We start from the raw sequence: 13326 nt of genomic DNA on the forward strand, positions 1-13326 counted from the left end.
TGTGTGTACATGCCTTGGTCTGAACCATGCTGGGTCTCTGGTCTCTCAGGTGTTCCAGCGTAGCAGCAATATCAATCTCTTTTGCCCCTGTAAAGCAAAGAATTTTGTATATTTCTATCAGTATTTATACTGACTGTCCACAATGTGCAAAGTATTTTTTTACCAACTAATCAGCTAATAATCAGCTTTTCTTTGTCTTTACCTTTGGCCATTTTATTCAACACCATGTCAATCAAAATGTATGTCCCAGTCCGTCCAGCTCCATCACTGATGGACAAAAAGCAAGATTTAAAAAAGGATAAATTAATTAAATTAATAAAAAGACAAATTACAGATTATTTTTCAATGTCAATAATAAAAAAAAAAAAAAAAGTTAAGAAAAATAGTTGCACAATAAGTCCGTAAATAATACTTGTAATTGGGTCAAATTTGCTGTAAATTAACCTACCCTCAGGACATCTAAGATGTAAATTAGTTTTTTTTTCTTCATGGGAACAGATTTTGAGAAATTTAGGATTACATCACAAGCTCACCAATAGATCCTCTGCAGTGAATGGGTGCCGTCAGATTGAAAGTCCAAACAACTGATAAAAACATCACAATAATCTACAAGTAATCCACATTACTCCAGTTCATGTTTGTAAGAAACAAATTCATCATTGCAGCCTTTTTTCTTTAAATTAAAAACTTCCATCCAAAATACCGCTGATGCATGATACATATTTCACTCCTGATTCAGACAATATTTTTCTTTTTCTTTTTAACTGGTTTAAACAATATTATGGATTACGGACATCTTAATGTTGGATTTATAACAAACACGAAGCTTTACACATCACAAGACATAACCTGATGGACTGAAGTTGTGTGGATAATTGTGATGTATTTATCAGCTGATTAGACTCTCATTCTGCTGGCTCCCATTCATTGCAGAGGATCTATTGGTGAGGAATTGATGTAATGCTAATTATCTCCAAATCAGTTCTGTTGAAGAAACAAACTCATCTAAATCTTAGATGGCCTGAGGATAAGTATAATTCCAGCACGTTTAAAATTTTTGGTGAACTGTTCCTTTAATACACATTTTATTTTTTACGCTTTAGTCCAAATGCAACATTTTCTGCCTCTTGCATAACTTTGCCTTCCCACTGATGTCATCATGACACCATGAGCAGGGAAAATAGCCAAACGTTTTCTTTCAACCATCTGTCTTTTAGTAAGTGCGGTAACCATGTAAAACTACTGATGCAAACACAGCGGTGGCGAGTAGGTGTGATTTCACCTGTTGTACTCTTAAACCTTGATTTCTATCCCAAAAATGCCCTGGTTATGGTCTGCCGATTTGAATTTTAGCATTTTGAAGGATGAACATCAGAGAGTTTCTGTCAAGTTTTACATTTCAATTTAAAATAGCATTTTATTATTGTGCATTGTAACATTAGTATGAAAATTATTTAGCATCCTTCTGCTTTTGTTTATTTAGTGAACATTTATGTCGAATACATGCCTTATGCACTGCATTTTACTTTTTGCATAAATAATTTTATATATATGTTTTTTTTCTCTAATGGCAAGTAATATTACAGCATAAATGTCAAATAATAAATATTGAAAATTAAATTATTGCAAATGTGTGTTTGTACTTGCCTGCAGTGAACAATGACAGGGCAGGATCTTCCACGGTAGCATTTGTTTACCTTCCTATTGGAAAGAAGACCAACATAACATCATAAACACAGACAGACACACACACACACACACACACACACACAAATACATGAAAGCTGAAGGTAGATTTCAGATACAGCCAATCTCTATAGAAAAGGATGGAGTGCTACATATATTTATATAATAAAAGATACACAAATAAAGAAAAAAATACACTACTTTTGAAAAGCTTGGGCTCAGTAAGAGTTTCAATATTTTAGAAATGTGTTTCTTATGCTCACCAAGGCATTTATTTGATCAAAAATACAGTAAAAATAGTCACATTGTGAAATATTGTTACACTCTAAAAACGGCTGGGTTATTTTTAACTCAAAATGCTGGGTTGAGTCTGTTGGGTCATTTTGTTGGGTTATTTAATTTCTTTTTAAACACTTTTGGGTAGTTTCAGTTTACCAGGTGTTGGGTTAAACCTGCTGGGTTGCGTCGCTGGGTTGTTTCAGGCCAGCGCTGGGTTATTTAACGCGCCTTGAAGATGTTTAAATCGCTCCCCAACGGTCATTTTGGAAGAACAACGGGGCAAAGCCACGGCTTTCTACTGTTTTAAGGTAAGTTTATTTAATGTTTTCAATAATAATAATTTTAAATTGGCAGAATTATAACTTTTTTTTTGCAGCAACAATACTGTTAAACGTCTACAGGCCAACATTATTTACGTTAAATGATGAACTGTTTACCTCAAACGGCCAACCTACGTTACGTGACTCGCATACTCGTGTTAAGGTATCTGAGACGACAGATTAATACAGTTTTATTAAGTTTCAGACAGTGACGGATGGCTGAAATATGCGAATACCTGTGAAAATAGAGGAAAAAGTAGTTTCTGACACTGAAAAGCGAATTTAACATTTAAGTGAGTCAAATGAGTTCAAAAAGTGAATACGACTTTCTGCTCTAATGTAAACGCCTGCAGTTGTCCATATCGACATGTAAATCATAGAAATTACGTAGAATATAGTCGGACTGCAGGTCTAAAAGAACCGACGACACAGTTCAAATAAACCGGTTCAGTAATCCTCGAACAAAGTGATTCCCGGAAAATAATCAACGTCTCAGGGCATTTCAAACTGCGCGCACGCACAGCGATTGACGTAGGCCGCGTTAGTGAAGTGATTTGATGCTTTTGTGGTTTATAAAGTCTTTTTACATACAAATTATAATTCAAAATGTGTTTTTTTCCTGTCAGAAAAGCGCATGGATACATTTGTGAGAGAAAAACTCGTCGAGTGCAGTCTTATTGAGGCGTCTAACGGTACATTCGTGTTTATTATACATTTTACATAATTGTTTGTCTGTGATAATCAACTAACGTTAACCCTCATGTAACTTAAACGCACATATATTTGTATTTCGTGCTATAGTTAAAGCTGCACCAGAATGTACCTAATTTATGAGCGTAAACATCATATTAATTTTCCAGATCGTGTTTTTGACTTGTCCTTATCACTTTGGTACATCTATAAGTGTTTATATATGGACTGTTTTACCTACGTGACTTGTCATAGAAATGTCTGTGTGCGCGCATTCAGCTTGATCTCCCTTATCTGTGTCAGTGACTGTGTGTGTTTGATATAGCCAGCATATTAACATAAAACTGTGATTTAAAATGACTGGAACATCTCATTGATTAGACTGTTTGAAAGCACACCTTTCAGCCAATCACTATATCATATTCTGCTTCTGTAGACCAACTCATAGGTGAATTTAACAAATAATCACGATGGGTCAATTTCATGATTAACTTCACACAGTTAATTGAACTGAATCACTGTTATTAAAACAATTTGTATTTTTTCTTTTTTTAAACGTTATTTTATAGGTTGGTACAAACATGGAATTCTTTAACTGAGCAGAGTCCACAAAACCCCATCCAATTGTCGTGGCGATTTAAAAATGCCAGCAGATCTCTCAGGCATTGATCATAATCAATGGACAGGTAAGGATATTCTGGACTATTTTCAAAAGGAATTGCAAATTGTATATTTAATTGTATTTTTCCACATGTGGACGCATACATTGTGACATAGTCCAAACGCAGTTGAAAAGCATTTGAATTTCAGATGCTTTACACAGAAAGCTGTCAATTTGTGTCAAGCGTGGGACTATACTATGGGGCATGTTTTTTATTGGGATATATTCTGTAGTTTTTACCCCAAATCTCTCACTGTATGCACTCTGGTGCACGTCAGCAAAACAACATTGCAGTTCTACTCTTATTACCTAGCTGCATCTTAACCTATATTTTATTCCTCAGGTGAAAAACATTTGGTTAATGGTGAATATTGACCAATAGTACCATGTGGTTCTAACTGTTAGCAGGGGATAGTAGCTGCATTTGGGGTAAAAATTACAGAATTATTTATTGTGTGAGGTGACAAGAATATAGGGAGATCCGGGTTGCACTGTCTGTTCTTTATCACACATCTCTCGGAGCGGCAGCTGCCTTTAGTAATGCCTTAACCTCCATTGTTAAAAGCATTTGGCACAATTGTCTTTGAGTGACATCACCTCCCAAAACAAACACTCTCCATAGTATGGTCCCACCTCTGGCAAAAATTGACAGTTTTCAATTTGAGGCATTGGAAATTCAGATGCTAAAGATTCCATTTGAGTTTTGGCAGGTAACGTGCGACACAGTGAAAAAACAGACATGGTAATTCATAAAACCTCATGTACTTGTTCTTATGTTGCATCTACGCTAACATTAGTCTGTTTCTCTCTTATTCCGAGGCCACCGTAGCCACCAGATCCAGTACGTATCCAGACCAGATGGTGGATCAGCACCTAGAAAGGACCTCTACTGCCCTGAAAGACAGCGGAGACCAGGACAACTAGAGCCCAGATACAGATCCCCTGTAAAGACCTTGTCTCAGAGGAGCACCAGGACAAGACCACAGGAAACAGATGATTCTTCTGCACAATCTGACTTTGCTGCAGCCTGGAATTGAACTACTGGTTTCGTCTGGTCAGAGGAGAACTGGCCCCCCAACTGAGCCTGGTTTCTCCCAAGGTTTTTTTCTCCATTCTGTCACTGATGGAGTTTTGGTTCCTTGTTTTTCTTTAGTTGGGGACAATTAATATCAAGCGATATCATCCACTTGATTGCACAGAGGGACGATACATCACTGAATCAATGACGAATTGACTTTAACTGAAAACTGAGTGTTTACTTTTGTCCCTTTGCATTATTAGTGGTGCTTGCCGGAGGCAAGGCATCACTATTACTATCTCACATACTTATTATTAGTGGTGCTTGCCGGAGGCAAGGCATCACTATTACTATCTCACATACTTATTATTATTATTCTTATAGATCCGTACAAATTTCGGCGCGTAACTAGTCCCGCAGTTTTCGTCACAGACCAACGAAACAGGCGTCAAATCGTGCGCCCTAATCGGGAATGGTGTGCTATGACTTTTATAAGCGATCGGGCATACGATGTTCGCACACCGGGCGAAAAAACGGGCGAAAAATCCCATAGACAATGCATTGCGGCCAATTTTGACGGATCGTAGCTCCGAGAGAGAATTACGCAGAAACACGTAAATCACCACATTTGGAGAGGCTATCAGGCTGTGTGAGAACATACCCCGCATTGGGGTATAAGTTGTACCCCTGGGGCGCGAGAGCCCCCCAAAAATGGCCCTAATACAAAGTATAGGGAGGACTTTTCCTGCTATGGGACATTACATAGGGATTTTGTATTGAACATAACTCTACTATTACTATCTCACATACTTATTAGTGGTGCTTGCCGGAGGCAAAGCACTACTACTATTATCTCACATACTTATTATTATTCTGCTTCTTCTTATAGATCCGTACAAATTTCGGCGCGTAACTAGTCCCGCAGTTTTCGTCACAGACCAACGAAACAGGCGACAAATCGTGCGGCCTATACGGGAATGGTGTGCTATGACTTTTATAAGCGATCGGGCGTACGATGTTCGTCCGGCGGGCGATAAATCGGGCGATAAATCCCATAGACAATGCATTGCGGCCAACTTTGACGGATCGTAGCTCCGAGTGAGAATTTCGCAGAAACATGTGAATCACCACATTTGGAGGGGCTATCAGGCTGTGCGCGATCATACCCCGCAATGGGGTATAAGTTGTACCCCTGGGGCGCAAGAGCCCCCCAAAGTTGCCCCATACTAAGCCAATGGTGAGGGATCGCCCATGAAACACTGTGTTTTTCCTACAATGGGAAATTACATAGGGATTTTGCATTGAACATAACTATGGATCACATAGTCATAGAGACAAGGGGGTGGGCTCATTTGAATCAGGCAACCAATCAGACTCTCAGGATCATTATGAAGCTATCAAGCCACGCCCTAGCAACCATATAGAGCACCATAGCAACAAGCCCCATAGACTTCCATTGAAAAAGATCAAATGAATAACTTTGGATAGAAGTGTCATAGAAACATGAGGGTGGGCTCATTTGACTCGGGCAGCAAACGGCCAATCATGTATCTCCTTCAAGACAACCTAGCCACGCCCTAGCAACCATTAAGAGCTACCTAGCAACCAAAATCCAAAGATAGATATCTTAACATCTGAAAGACATAGAAGCATGGGGGTTGGTTTATATTGTCAAGCAGACTTTGAAGTATCATCATTGGCAGCTGCAAGGCCACTCCCTAGCAACCAACCAGAGTACCCTAGCAACCATTTTTCAAAACCAATATCTCTGCATCAGAACATCGTAGAGGCATGGGGGTTGGTTTATATTGACAAGTACACTTTGGAGTATCATCATTGGCAGGTGACAAGCCACTCCATAGCAACCAATGGAGTACCCTAGCAACCGTTTTGCACGACCTATATCTCTGCATCAGAACATCGTACAGACATGGCGGTTGGATTTTTTGACTCATGCTAGCACACTGGACTTCCAACATGCTAGTCATGCTAGCAGTGATTAGCTACATGCTAATAGTGATTAGCTAAGTGCTCAAATGGGCTAAGAACTCTATAATAACTACATAGTGACCATCTGTGACAACTACCGACCACCTAGTAACATCATAGCAACCACCCAGGAGACCATAGCAACTGCCTAGCAACCAGCCAAAACACCCTAGCAACCGCCTAGCAACACCTTAGCAACCACCCCAAGTACCGTAGCAACTGCCTAGCAACCATCCAGGTTACCATAGAAACCGCCCTAGCAACCACCCCGGGTACCTTAGCAACCACATAGCAACACCCTAGCAACCACCCCGATTACCCTAGCAACCACCCTGGGTACCCTAGCAACGGCCCTAGCAACCATCATGGGGACCCTAGCAACCGCCCTAGCAACCACCCTGGGTACCCTAGCAACCACATAGCAACACCCTAGCAACCACCCCGATTACCCTAGCAACCACCCTGGGTACCCTAGCAACGGCCCTAGCAACCATCATGGGGACCCTAGCAACCGCCCTAGAAACCACCCCGGGTACCCTAGCAACCAAATAGCAACACCCTAGCAACCACCCCGATTACCCTAGCAACCACCCTGGGTACCCTAGCAACGGCCCTAGCAACCATCATAGGGACTATACGGGAATGGTGTGCTATGACTTTTATAAGCGATCGGGCGTACGATGTTTGTCCGGCGGGCGATAAATCGGGCGATAAATCCCATAGACAATGCATTGCGGCCAACTTTGACGGATCGTAGCTCCGAGTGAGAATTTCGCAGAAACATGTGAATCACCACATTTGGAGGGGCTATCAGGCTGTGCGCGATCATACCCCGCAATGGGGTATAAGTTGTACTCCTGGGGCGCAAGAGCCCCCCAAAGTTGCCCCATACTAAGCCAATGGTGAGGGATCGCCCATGAAACACTGTGTTTTTCCTACAATGGGAAATTACATAGGGATTTTGCATTGAACATAACTATGGATCACATAGTCATAGAGACAAGGGGGTGGGCTCATTTGAATCAGGCAACCAATCAGACTCTCAGGATCATTATGAAGCTATCAAGCCACGCCCTAGCAACCATATAGAGCACCATAGCAACAAGCCCCATAGACTTCCATTGAAAAAGATCAAATGAATAACTTTGGATAGAAGTGTCATAGAAACATGAGGGTGGGCTCATTTGACTCGGGCAGCAAACGGCCAATCATGTATCTCCTTCAAGACAACCTAGCCACGCCCTAGCAACCATTAAGAGCTACCTAGCAACCAAAATCCAAAGATAGATATATTAACATCTGAAAGACATAGAAGCATGGGGGTTGGTTTATATTGTCAAGCAGACTTTGAAGTATCATCATTGGACCCTAGCAACCACCCCGGGTACCCTAGCAACCACACCTTAGCAACAGAGGGGCGAGTTTTGCCACTGCAAGCACCACTCACATTTTCTTCAGGAAATGTACCTTCTAGTTATTATTATTCTTATAGATCCGTACAAATTTCGGCGCGTAACTAGTCCCGCAGTTTTCGTCACAGACCAACGAAACAGGCGTCAAATCGTGCGCCCTAATCGGGAATGGTGTGCTATGACTTTTATAAGCGATCGGGCATACGATGTTCGCACACCGGGCGAAAAAACGGGCGAAAAATCCCATAGACAATGCATTGCGGCCAATTTTGACGGATCGTAGCTCCGAGAGAGAATTACGCAGAAACACGTAAATCACGACATTTGGAGAGGCTATCAGGCTGTGTGAGAACATACCCCGCATTGGGGTATAAGTTGTACCCCTGGGGCGCGAGAGCCCCCCAAAAATGGCCCTAATACAAAGTATAGGGAGGACTTTTCCTGCTATGGGACATTACATAGGGATTTTGTATTGAACATAACTCTGCATCACAGTGTCATAGAGACAAGGGGGTGGGCTCATTTTAATCAGGCAACCAATCAGTCTCTCAGGATCACTGTGAATCTATCAAGCCACGCCCTAGCAACCATATAGAGCGCCATAGCAACAAGCCCCATAGACTTCCATTGAAAAAGATCAAATGAATAACTTTGGATAGAAGTGTCATAGAAACATGAGGGTGGGCTCGTTTGACTCGGGCAGCAATCGGCCAATCATGTATCTCCTTCAAGACAACCTAGCCACGCCCTAGCAACCATTAAGAGCTACCTAGCAACCAAAATCCAAAGATAGATATCTTAACATCTGAAAGACATAGAAGCATGGGGGTTGGTTAATATTGTCAAGCAGACTTTGAAGTATCATCATTGGCAGCTGAAAGGCCACTCCCTAGCAACCAACCAGAGTACCCTAGCAACCATTTTTCAAAACCAATATCTCTGCATCAGAACATTGTACAGACATGGGGGTTGGTTTATATTGACAAGTAGACTTTGGAGTATCATCATTGGCAGGTGACAAGCCACTCCATAGCAACCAAATGGAGTACCCTAGCAACCGTTTTGCAAGATCTATATCTCTGCATCAGAACATCGTAGAGGCATGGGGGTTGGTTTATATTGGCGAGCAGCCTTTGGAGTATCACCATTGGCAGCTGCCAAGCCACTCCATAGCAACCAAACGGAGTACCCTAGCAACCGTTTTGCACGACCTATATCTCTGCATCAGAACATCGTACAGACATGGCGGTTGGATTTTTTGACTCATGCTAGCACACTGGACTTCCAACATGCTAGTCATGCTAGCAGTGATTAGCTACATGCTAATAGTGATTAGCTAAGTGCTCAAATGGGCTAAGAACTCTATAATAACTACATAGTGACCATCTGTGACAACTACCAACCACCAAGTAACATCATAGCAACCACCCAGGAGACCATAGCAACTGCCTAGCAACCAGCCAAAACACCCTAGCAACCGCCTAGCAACACCTTAGCAACCACCCCAAGTACCGTAGCAACTGCCTAGCAACCACCCCGGGTACCCTAGCAACCACATAGCAACACCCTAGCAACCGCCTCGATTACCCTAGCAACCACCCTGAGTACCCTAGCAACGGCCCTAGCAACCATCATGGGGACCCTAGCAACCGCCCTAGTAACCACCCCGGGTACCCTAGCAACCACATAGCAACACCCTAGCAACCGCCCCAATTACCCTAGCAACCACCCTGGGTACCTTAGCAACCGCCCTAGCAACCATCATGGGGACCCTAGCAACCGCCCTAGCAACCACCCCGGGTACCCTAGCAACCACATAGCAACACCCTAGCAACCGCCCCGATTACCCTAGCAACCACCATGGGTACCTTAGCAACGGCCCTAGCAACCATCATGGGGACCCTAGCAACCGCCCTAGCAACCACCCCGGGTACCCTAGCAACCACATAGCAACACCCTAGCAACCGCCCCGATTACCCTAGCAACCACCATGGGTACCTTAGCAACGGCCCTAGCAACCATCATGGGGACCCTAGCAACCGCCCTAGCAACCACCCCGGGTACCCTAGCAACCACATAGCAAGACCCTAGCAACCATTCAGATTACCCTAGCAACCACCCTGGGTACCTTAGCAACCATCATGGGGACCCTAGCAACCGCCTGAGCAACCACCCAGGGTACCTTAGCAACCACCGTAGCAACCTCATTGCAACAACCTAGCAACAGGGTGCAGAGTTTTGCCACTGCAAGCACCACTCACATTTTCTTCAGGAAATGTACCTTCTAGTTACACACTATTTTCCTATTTAATACTGTAAAGCTGCTATGATGCAGTATTTGATCAATATGACAGGCTTATTACTCATAATACATGGAAAATACAGCTACAAACTGACTTTGTTTCTCCATTTGAAATTTGGCAGTCACTGTGCATTCATAAAAAACTGAAACAGTAATTTTTGTTCAGTGTTTTTGTTCAAGATTTGCAATTGTGTTTGGATTTTGTTACAATTTGTCACATGTGGAAAAACACAATTGAAAATATAATTTTGCAATTCCTTTTGAAAATTGTCCTTCCGTTGACAGGCTCTATAACAGAGTATACTGCTCTCAGGTGTAGATCTTTGCTTCAGAGCTTAAGTGTTTGACAATAGTTCACCCAAAAATGAAAATTGTCAATAATTATTCACCCTGGTCTGAAAGCTCTCGAATATCATCGAAAATATCTTAACTTGTGTTCTGAAGATGAAGGAAGGTCTTACGGGTTTGTAACGACATGAAGTTGAATAATAAATGACAGAATTTTCATTTTTGGGTGAACTATATGTTGAACTACCCTAAGTAGTGCACATCTACCTACGTAGTAGTCTTTATATACTTGATATAAATTTAAGGACATCTTTAAATGATTTTACATTTAAATTTAAAGAATGTTAATTGTCAATGTCATTTCACTGTGTATTTAAATAGCTAAAAATCTCAAAATGTAATAGTTAAACAGCTAGACACATTTCATTCAGAAATAATTTTCTTATTTATTGCAACTGTATTTCTGTGATTTTTATTTATTTATTTTGAATTTGCTGGAAACAAAAAAAGGGAAAATTTCATGTTGTTTGTCATTGGTACAAATTTTTGAATGTCAGATGGCATTAAAAATATTTTTTAACAGTCTAAATAATCTGTATTCTTCATTATTTATTAATCCATGATTGCTTTGTTAAGCAAAAGTGAAATTATGAGAATAACCCAGCAAGAATAACCCAGAATCATAAAAATGCAAACCCACAAATGGTAAAAATGACTCTATCTTGGGTTTTCTCAATAACCCAGCATGCTGGGTTAAAATGTGTAAACCAGCATGCTGGGTTACTTTAACCCAGCACGTGTTCTGTCCAATATTTACCCAGTGCTGGGTTGCCAATTGGGTTATTTTTAACCCAGCCATTTTTAGAGTGTATATTTTAATATAACTACTTTCTATTTTAATATATTTGAAAATGTAATTTATTCCAACGATGGCAATGATATATATATATAAAATATATAGGCTATATTTAAACTTTTGAACTCTAATATATTAAAAGAAGGTTTTGACATCAAAGTGATTATAAAAACTGGGGATTAAAAAAATATGAATTACATAGGACAAATCTCACATGCTGTTTGTTGAAGGCTTTTACATGGTCTTTATTCATTTTATACTAAGCTAACAATATTTTCCATCTCCGACCCCTAAACCTAACCCTTGAGTTAACCTCTCTGCTTTTTTGTTTTACAAAAATTAAACATTATTACATTTTTAAATTTATTTATTTATTAAATAATTCTATTTACTAAGTTGTTTGGTCAGAACAATATAGACAAAACCTGACATAGACAAACACAGTCATATTAGCTTCAGACATGTTACTGGTTTATGCTGCTGGCTTTATTCAAATGAACATTTACAGGGGCGGGCCAGGACCAAAGCACAGCAATTCTGATCAGAGAAAAACTGAATAAAAAAAACACACAGCGAGAGCAGAGAATTGTAGGTAAGAGGAGAAGAAAAGGAGGAAATCATAGGTCAGATCTTAGCAGACGGGTGAACAAAGATCTAGGGTGGAAAGAGATAGAGGGAAGGGGCTGGAATCCCAGGGTGCACTTGGATGCAGAGTCGCAGTTGTCAATGATCACTTTTGTGACTATGCAACTGGAGCCAGTGAACTAGCTGCACGACCACAAAAATGACACTGACAACCGCTCAGGAGCTGACACACACACACACACACACGCTCGCACAACAAACAGGCAACACGTGCACATGCTCGCATAGGCGCACCTGCGGAAGTCAAGCAGGGTTTGGCTGGTTTCGGGCGTTTGGTCGTTCAGCCAGGTGTGATAGTGAAACTGTGTGACCGTACGGGTCTCGTTAGTCTGCATGTTCTTCAGGTAAAAACTCCGAACCAGGAAATCATCACACCACACATGCTCAGAAACCAGATTAACCTACATATGAGAGAGAAAAAGAGTTTATACCAAACAGCATGACACAGCAGTGAAAATCGTCCTATATACAGAGAGGGCAGAATCAAAAATACAGAAAGCCAAACCCAAAGTTTTGTCACTATTTTGTGTCTGCCCCATTATAGATTTCTGAATTTGCATTAAATTGCAGTTGTTACTATGTGCACACTTTAAAAGGAATCTCCACACAAAGATTAAAATTGACATTTTCTTAAAATATCTTTCATCGTGTTTCACAAAAGAAAGAAATTCATAAAGTTCTGAAAATAACGAGTAGATTATTCTTTTTATTTTAGTTTACAATAACATTTTGCATTTTAAATTCTTAACAACCTGAAAATTGTAAAGCAAGAAATATAAAACATTAAGCCTCTATAAAGAACATAGACTAAAAATAAAAATAAAATAAAAATCCATATTCATTTTACAATATGAAATGGCTTAACAAGAACTGTAAAATTTAGCGAATTACCAGTGGCTTTGCATTTAAGACAACAACCCTAAACACTATAATTTAGCTTTTTCTATCTGTTATTAATGCAATAATGTTATTTACATGCTTTACTTATTGATTCTTTTAATATAGTCATTACTTATATATTTATTCGAGTTAAATTATTATTATTATTTTTTAATGTGTCATTTGCCATAGTTATGATCATTAGCAGGGCAAAGCAATATATAGCCAATACATAAGCACATGATCAGAGCAAGTTAGGATCTGTGCTGACAAATTTATCATTTGCAGACATTTTACTGTG

At 40.4% G+C, this 13326-nt stretch overlaps 1 protein-coding gene and 1 long non-coding RNA gene across 4 annotated transcripts in view; one reads left to right on the plus strand and one right to left on the minus strand.

Annotated features, from left to right (window-relative positions):
* LOC113044950 (receptor-type tyrosine-protein phosphatase N2-like) overlaps positions 1–13326 on the minus strand; it is a 28301-nt gene that overhangs the window by 1334 nt on the left and 13641 nt on the right. For all 3 annotated transcript variants that reach the window (XM_026205000.1, XM_026204999.1, XM_026205001.1), the window contains exons 19-22: positions 12381–12547; positions 1648–1701; positions 203–267; positions 14–87 (exon numbers count right to left, since the gene is read on the minus strand). In XM_026205000.1, coding sequence (XP_026060785.1) covers positions 14–87; positions 203–267; positions 1648–1701; positions 12381–12547 — 360 coding nt within the window. The remainder of the gene's footprint in view (positions 1–13; positions 88–202; positions 268–1647; positions 1702–12380; positions 12548–13326) is intronic.
* On the plus strand, positions 2919–4490 carry LOC113044951 (uncharacterized). The gene is made up of 3 exons (XR_003275942.1): positions 2919–2977; positions 3545–3661; positions 4456–4490. It is a non-coding gene; the product is annotated as an uncharacterized LOC113044951 (long non-coding RNA).

Source organism: Carassius auratus, chromosome 27, assembly GCF_003368295.1.
Source record: "Carassius auratus strain Wakin chromosome 27, ASM336829v1, whole genome shotgun sequence".
NCBI classification, from domain to species: domain Eukaryota; kingdom Metazoa; phylum Chordata; class Actinopteri; order Cypriniformes; family Cyprinidae; genus Carassius; species Carassius auratus.